General features: G+C 36.5%; 2 protein-coding genes across 13 annotated transcripts in view; one reads left to right on the forward strand and one right to left on the reverse strand.

Moving 5' to 3' along the window:
- Positions 1-8,715, reverse strand: part of Nhe2 (Na[+]/H[+] hydrogen exchanger 2) — a 48,082-nt gene that overhangs the window by 11,339 nt on the left and 28,028 nt on the right. For all 12 annotated transcript variants that reach the window (XM_089730935.1, XM_089730938.1, XM_089730944.1 and 9 more), the window contains exons 4-9: positions 7,803-8,066; positions 6,839-7,064; positions 6,320-6,547; positions 3,742-3,959; positions 2,966-3,049; positions 513-721 (exon numbers count right to left, since the gene is read on the reverse strand). In XM_089730935.1, the coding sequence (XP_089587061.1) occupies positions 513-721; positions 2,966-3,049; positions 3,742-3,959; positions 6,320-6,547; positions 6,839-7,064; positions 7,803-8,066 (1,229 nt within the window). The remainder of the gene's footprint in view (positions 1-512; positions 722-2,965; positions 3,050-3,741; positions 3,960-6,319; positions 6,548-6,838; positions 7,065-7,802; positions 8,067-8,715) is intronic.
- Positions 8,075-8,715, forward strand: part of LOC114252036 (uncharacterized) — a 3,441-nt gene continuing 2,800 nt past the window's right edge. The window contains 1 exon segment of the mRNA XM_028186516.2: positions 8,075-8,715. This exon segment is cut by the window's right edge and continues 46 nt beyond it. Coding sequence (XP_028042317.2) covers positions 8,297-8,715 — 419 coding nt within the window. The 5' untranslated portion in view covers positions 8,075-8,296.

Here is an 8,715-nt window from a genome sequence, read left to right on the forward strand (position 1 = left end):
GAAGTCAACTAACGTAGCTTTCAAAAAAACTGTGATAGGGCTATTTGTAAGGAGGCATAGGTTTGGGTTGTATAATAATATATTATTATCCTGATCGTTTCAGTAGTGAAGCAAACTAAGAAATCTAATAAAATAGTATTCTAATTTGTTTTTCTGATGATTTATATTGTACATGGATGCAAACTAAGAAATACCTACATTTAACTTAATCTATATAGTTATATAAAAATGAATTGCTGTTCCTTAGTATCGCTAAAACTCAAGAACGGTTGGACCGATTTGGCTAATTTTGGTCTTGAATTATTTGTGGAAGTCCAGAGAAGGTTTAAAAGGTAAATAAATATGAAAATGCTCGAAATTAAATGAAAATAACAATTTTGTTTTCCCTTTGTGTGTCCCCCGTCGGACGGATTCCTTTTACGTCTTTTATTTATCGATTGAGGCACTACGAAGTCTGCCGGGTCAGCTAGTTACTTAATAAAACAGTACTTTTAGTTGGCAAACACAAATACCCTCTCATGGATCCTCTCGTTCATAGTGGGTTTCCGTTTTTCCGCCGTCTTCACATTCAGTATCTTGACCAGGGGCTTGATCGTGATGCCTTGTATGAAAACCGTAAAGTATATCACAGCTATTGTCGTTGTAACAAACATGGGCTGCAGATTTACTACCGTTGGGTCTATAAGTAGAACAAGTGCGAAAGCCACTGCGCCTCGGAGACCTGAAAATATTATAGGCATTGATTGCTTCATTGTCCAAAGCATGTTTTTCATACACACACAACAAACAGATGCTGAAACATGAGCTGAGTTTGAGAGATACCTAAAAAGCTGTATAGAAAAACGGTTAAGAATTAAATTTCGTAATATTAACGAAAATGTGTCAGTAGTACATACCCAATTTAGGATAAAATATATAAAATAGTTCAGATCTAAAATTCAAAGGATATTTAACAAATGAACCGGATGAAAGATTTTCCAACACGTAATTAAATCGTAAATCGTAAATGTATTTCTATCCATAGATTCTATTCATAAACACTGATTCGACTTCGACTGACTCGGTGGTGCAGTAATTAGCGCCCCTGACTGTTGTGACGAGGGTCGTGGGTTCGATTACCACATCGGGCAAACATTGTGTAATGAACAGGTTTGTTTGCTCTTTGTCTGGGTGTGTAATATCTATATATGTATATATTTAAACATTTATAATACTTTTATATGCTTATCCTCTGGCATCCATAACACAGGGAACCCTAATTTGGGGTCGGATAACTGAGCATGATTTGTTATCAGATTTATTTAAAAAAAAAACAATAATTGATCTTCAAAGTAAAACTGAGTCAATCGTTATTTTAATCCTATCGAAGGCTGAAGGGCCATTTAGTTTAAGCGACATTTCGCTTAAGACGCGGTAGGTATTTATCATTGCAATTAAATAAAATTATTTGGTATTAGCATTAATAGTTCGATGTCTTTAATTGATCTTCAATTAAGTTTACTCCATTCAAATAGCTGAAGAATTCTTTTTCTTATTATTTTTATTCCAAATTTTAAATTTTAAATGGCTTTAAAAATGTCGCTTATACCAAATAACCTTTCACCCCTCAATAAACTATGTATGTATTGTATTGTATTAGTGACGAGTATCAAAGCGAAGTACATTTCCTTATTACTTGAAATCTTTAAGCAATAATTCATTATTTACACTGTCGAATAATCGAGACTGTATTTGATCTTATTCTATATTAAAATAATGTACAATCTGCCCATTCTTTGTTATTTTACTTCGCAGACGTTACTCTAGACGTCTAGACTCTAGACATTGTATGTATTTGATATTCGAACTAACTTAGCTCACCGTCTGGAGGATTATTCCAGTAGGTATTCACCGTTTTTCATAAATAGATAGATAAAAAACCGCGTATTTAATAATAAAAAACAAGTACAAAGTCGAGCTTAATGTTAAAGAGCCATAATATATATTATACATATTATATATCAGCCAACCTTGATGCATAGTATATTATTTTTGCAGTAGTGCAAAATAACACTTGTAAGCAAGATATTTATAAGACACACGTAGTGTTTATTATCTTCACAAAAAGTTATAGAAATATTAGAAAAAAAAAGGATTTATTTAGGAGTATGCACTGTAATATTATTTAAATAAAAGCAAATAAGATAACGAGGAAAGACAGTAATGATTTTACTCATCTAATTGTCGCTAGAATAAATAAATAAAATATATATCTACATTCCTTACACCCTGTACGCGCTATAACAATCTATATAATTTTAATAATCCAATAGGTTTTGTTATTGAATACCTGATTAACCAATTTACATATCTGGGGAGTTCCATATCAAATCAGGGTGGTTTGGACGAAGATATAGAGATACGAATTAGGAAAGCCTGGGGTGCTTTCGCGCAGTTGAAACCAGTCTGGGAGTCAAGTGTCATGACCCGTCGGATCAAGCTGACCCTGTTCGACTCCATTGTCAAAAGTGTTCTCCTGTTCGGATGTGAGACCTGGAGAGTGACCAAGACACTCACGAACCGACTGCAGGTATTTGTAAATAAGTGCTTGAGGTCGATACTCCGCATATTCTAGCCAGTCACTATCTCTAATAAAGACCTTTGGATTAAATGTGACCAAAATCCCATCGCGCAAGACATTGCTTATCGGAAATGGCGTTGGATATGACACACTCTACGGCGCAGCGGAGTCAACGCAGCATCAATCGCGTTTGAGTGGCAACCGCTTGGCAGGAGAAGACCTGGTCGCCCTGTACACACTTGGCGACGCACCGTGGAGAGACGCAAGACAGGGTAAAGTGGAGACAACTTGTGAGGGCCCTATGTACCAGCGGGGTACCCTAGAACTACAACACAACACCTGATTAACAACTGTTATTATAGTAAAAGCAGTTATAGCCCGAATTGTATTATTTCAAACACTCACCTCCATAAGACATGACGAATTTCTCAACTCTATTCAATTTGTGCAGACGAAACTTATTTGCTACAGCGCTAAATATGTACACTCCTGAAACAGTAACATGAACTATGTTATAATTACTAAAGGCGAAGACACCACCCTTTGCGTGAACTAGCTCACAGCTCACCTGGTGTTAAGTGGTTACTGCAGTCCATAGACATCTACAACGTAACTGCGCCACCCACCTTGAGATATAAGTTCTAAGGTCTTAGTATGTGTTGTAACAGTTACCCCACCCTTCAAACCAAAACGGAATAGGCGGGGTGGTGGTACCTACCAGTTCGGACTCACAAGAGGTCCTACCACCAGTAATTACGCAAATTATAATTTTGCGGGTTTCATTTTTATTACACGATGCTATTCCTTCACCGTGGAAGTCAATCGTGAACATTTTTTAAGTACGTATTTCATTAAAAAAATTGGTACCCGCCTGCAGGATTCGAACACCGGTGCATCGCTAGATACGAATGCACCGGACGTCTTATGCTTGAGGGCACGACGACTTCTACGACTCTAAAAGTATATTCTATCGCCGTGCCATCAGATCATGCCATTAACTCAAATTTGTATGGAGTTGGAACAGGCCGCTAGGGGCTCAAGTAATATAATCTGATTAGTAAATAACTCAGCAGTCTGTGCCCATGCCTCTCTGATGTCCATAATAGAAGTTGACTAATTAAGACCAGAGGAGTCTAAGGTAGCGTCTTTCTTTGTAAAAAAAATATGTTGTATAAACTCACCTATAATCCGGAATATTGAGCAGAACACAATGGTTAACAGTACGAACCACGTATTCCAAACGTGGGTGTTATTCACTGTTGCGACACCGAGAAACATGAATATAATGGTCTCAGACGAAGACGATAGCATCTTCATAGTGTATTTGATTGTGGTGTGTGATTTATGTGAAATATTCGCTTCAACATAATTCTTCATTGTAATACCGCAAAATGTTATGCTGCACAAAAAAAGAGATTTTAATTAAAATAAATTACTTATGTTTAATGATTATTCATCCCGAGCCTCCTAAGAGCTTATATTGTGTTATGGTATAAAGCTAAAAAAAAGGGTGAACCAGAGGGTCAACCCGTATTAGGGGGACCACAGAAAAAAATACATGAACCAGACGTAGCCGGTCATCATGACAAAAATGTAAGGTTTATCAGGGTTTTAGTAACAAAATTTAAATAATATGCAAGTTTTAGAATATTTATGTAATAATATGCATATCGGCTTTTCCCGTAGAGATGGTTTCCACCTATACATACGCCACTGGGAGCGAGTGGAATTCGCGTTAATAAAAAGTTTACTGGAAAAAAGACCCACTCCCATCGATTCAGTTGGATTTTTTAGAAGAATATTTAGTTGTAAAAAACATCAGACCTACACTACATTACCAAGTTTGGTAACATATATATACTATTTGAAAACAATGATTAGTTTACGATAAAATTTGAAAGTTCTATATATTTTAGTTTTTTTTTTTTCACAAAAGAGTTATTCTTCAAAAAAATAAAGTTATTCTTCTTGATTCAAAACGGATCAGAATTCAAGAGTAAGTACTGACGTAATTTTTAGACGATGTATGTATTGGAAAACAATAAATTCTAAATGTAAATCATATGAGACGTGAATACATCTATGCCAAAATGTTAAATAATAAAATGAATATTATAAATGAGTATTATATTATAATAATATATATTATGTAGTAACTTCAGAAACTGACACAAACAGCACGGTTTGGCTTGTTTATTGAAAAGCTAGCTAATCGGACCGACAAATATAACTCAAACGCACAAATCGAACCTACAAAATATGAAGAACTCAAACTTAATAAATTGATTATAATAATATTGATTTATCTCAACAGATTTAGCCGATTTCGTGCTTATTATTTCTGTGTGATAGTTATATTATATACAAACTAGACCGCCTTGTTACAATGAACAATTAATATAAAATTTATTTATTTTTTATTATTCTTATGTGAAAAGAAGTATGCATTCAAATATTTCGTTTACATCTTTCATTTTCTTTTTTGACTTTACCGCGCATTGCAGATATTAAACCAATCTTAGTAATTTAAACTTCTAGAAGAGCGAGAATTGGGTTGGGGCGGCAATTAGAGGCAAAGTTGTATTTGGGAGTAAAGGTAATCATGTCTTATTAGGAGTTCAAGTAGTACAATTAAGAAAATTTAAAATAATAAAAACTAATTCATTCTGTCTCTTCACAATTATTAAACACAGAAGATTCTATACCTAGGACTAATCTTCGTGTTCAAGTTCAAGAGGTCCTAATATTAAAATACCCTAATAACATTGTTCTCAAATAAAATTTCAGTAGAATATACATGTCTGTATTTACTTCGTTTTATTTTTAGAACTTGTTAAGCGGATATCTGACATCAAGAAAAATCTAAGCAATATTACTGTATTATATTATTTTTAAATTAATTAACGTATGGTAAAAAAATAAGTACACAGGAAGAAGCAAGACGGAGACGGAGGAACATTTCCTAGAACCGCAACCCGCGATTCATATTTTTTGTCCTAAAGCTTAAGCGACGAATTGTTAATCTAGGTATTGTGACTAAAATGCGGCTTACACGGTCGATTTGCGGTCGCACGTTTAATCTCCACGTGATCACTGTAATCGATATATTAGGGGATCAATAACTTTACAAATTACATAAAGAGGTAATTTTAAAAACGATAGATCATTTTTGAATGTAAATGTATTCTTGCAGGTTTTCAGTTGCATTGCCTTCCTGGCACCAGATAACCTGAATGAGTTGCGTGTTGTGGGGCAAGGTCAAATGGAGAGGACCACGTAGCTTGCTATCTCTGTGCGACGGGTTACCTAGTCAATAATGTGGCCAGGTAACGCGGCTGTGAAAGGCAATAACGACAAGTCTGTGGCTCGATTTGTTTGTTGGTACTTTTTCTCAAAACTGTAATTAATTTCGGAAGCTAATTATTAATGTTGACATTCAACATTTATTTTGAACATTTATCTACCAAAGACAAAGTATAATAAAATAATAAATGCGCGACAGAAATAAATAGGCAGGGCGCTCGGCGCACGGATCATGCAGTTTTTATTTCATTAATCGATATAACGATACTTTTTCTGTCGATGACAATTGTGAACAGAACACTCGTAAGGTGATAATGAGTGATTTAAAAAATGTAAGTCTACCTCTCCTGAGATCCAATAGTGTGATCGATCACATGACCATAAACACACCGGGCGTCTAACCTATTAGGCCATAAAGTCTTATTTTGACATAGAGTTTAATTTTTATGTACTTACGCTAATATCCCGCTCATGTGAAACATTTCCGCGTTCAAATATGCTAAATACGCCATTACGAATATGAAGATCGGCTCTATGACCCTGACTTCGTTGGTGAAGCGAGTTACGAGACCCGTCGCGAAGCCCCACACAACTCCAATACACGTTCCGCCTACTGCTACGACCAGGAACGAAGCCAGGCCGGCCAGAATATCCGTGTAGACTAGACGCGACGGTCCCATTTCCCTGAAGGTAAGATAAACGCACGCATATAAACCATGTAAATGACATGTCCTTCTTCAAACAAGGCTTACGGAGAGTACTCAATGGTAGACAGCGGTTTGGCTCTGCCCCTGGCATTGCTGGCTACTATCCATGAGCGACGGTAACCACCTTCCATCAGGTTGGCCGTATTTTCTTTTGCTTACAAAAGCAATTTTTTATTTTATTAAAAGCTATTCTTAGCGTTTACAGCCCAATTTAGAGGAAATCTAATAGTGCGCTATAGATTAACACATTACAAGTAATAATACTCACGTGTATGCTTCGAACATGTGATACAATACAACAGTAACGGCATCGTTAAGTAAGGATTCACCGAAAACAACGATATACAAAACTTCGTCAACGTGAATTTCTTCGAACACCGCCAATACCGCCACCGGGTCCACGGCTGATATTAAAGCCCCGAACAACAGCATATCTAATAACGGTGTTGTACACCCGAACATGCCAGTCTGACCACAAGCCCACAATGAAGCACCTGTAAGATAAAGTACGATGAAAAACAATTGTTCTATATCTTAATTTGTGCTTTACAATACTAGTTTTTTTTTTTCCTACCTAAACTGAGAGTCTTGAGAGGCTATTTCAGCGTAACCTTAACTAGTAGGTGAGCTCACGGGGCTCAAACCTGACGACGTTGCTAACACGAACCCTAGCAAGAGCCGTGCTTCGCCGAATCTACCACCGGATCGGAAACGCGACCCACTGAGAAGATCCGGCGAGAAACTCAGTGGGTTGTGTTTGAGGGTTAATTTACTCGTCGAGCCCTTCGTCGCAAGTGATGGGTTCGACGAGAACGATGACCGGTGCATGAGGTACCTAGAAGCACCGTTAGTGAATCGGGACGATCCGAAATGACCAATACTAGTGGTAGGTCGTATGATCTCTAACTACATCGGCTACTAAAAAATCATGCGTAGCGGTCTGAAGAACGTTATTCTAATGGATGTGAAACTTCGACCTAATTTCTAAAGGTCGACGGAGGGATTTCAAAGATCTTGTAGCGTTTATAAGTTCGTGTCTCATCATCATCAGCCTATAGCAGTGCACTGCTGGACATAGGCCTCTCCAATTGCTTGCCATTGAACACGATCATCGGTTTTTCTCTCTTCATCTCATTTCTTTTCTCTTCTTGTCTATAATAACACAACATCAGGTGGCCAGTAAACTCGTCTGCCTATACAAACTATTAGAATTAAGTAAAAAAAATACATACCAATAGTCAAAGTGTTGAATACAGTCCCAACAACAGCAAACAATAAAATGGTACCCAAATGATCAAAGAATAGCCTGTTTGGCATAAAATATCCCGCATCCAATATTATAGGTGGAAGCATATACAAAAAGAAGGTATCCGGAGTGAGTGGTTGAACGTGTACACTGTGAGTACTTAGAAGTAATGCGCCTATCAACACACCAACGAAGACAAGGAGACATGACTCAGGTAACATTCGTGATAGTTTCGGAGCCATGTGGAACCCTGAAACAAAACTTAATATTAAACTTCTTCTAGACGTTTGTCTGCATAATATTTCCGTACATCTTCTGAATATCTGTCAGATAAACTTCAAGTAAGTCAACAATGTACAATGTCATGTTAAATTCAAAAGTATAAAAATGGTAAATATTTTTTTCAAAAATCTCGACATAAATATAGCCTTGAAAAATTTAAAAATACAAATGTAGTTGTTGTGCAGACTAAACTGTATTATGAAAGAAATTGCACAAGCAAAATCTTATACAAGTATTTATGAAATATTCGGTTCCACGCCTTTCAGCAACGTGCTCTACAAGAAGCCAATGAAAACGGAAAATGATCACGTTCTTAGTACGGCCACTTGCGGTGACTTGAGGAAAAACGTGGAAATAAAAGGCCATCCTAAATATATAACGAGTGAGGGCTATCATGGCCTCAATAAAATATCCAGTAAGAAATCCATGGTACGCTCAACTAGTACAATATTTTACGATCTAGATGAAGTAGCGAAAAGGCATTCGTTTCACTGTCTGAAAGAAAATGTTTTATCTAACAACAATATATTAAAGCTAGTGAAAAACCCAACGAATAAGAACATTCTCGGTGGAAAATCCGAAACCATCGTCCAAGATTGTGCGATGCAAGTACAACC

Source organism: Bombyx mandarina, chromosome 11, assembly GCF_030267445.1.
Source record: "Bombyx mandarina strain Sakado chromosome 11, ASM3026744v2".
Lineage (NCBI taxonomy): Eukaryota > Metazoa > Arthropoda > Insecta > Lepidoptera > Bombycidae > Bombyx > Bombyx mandarina.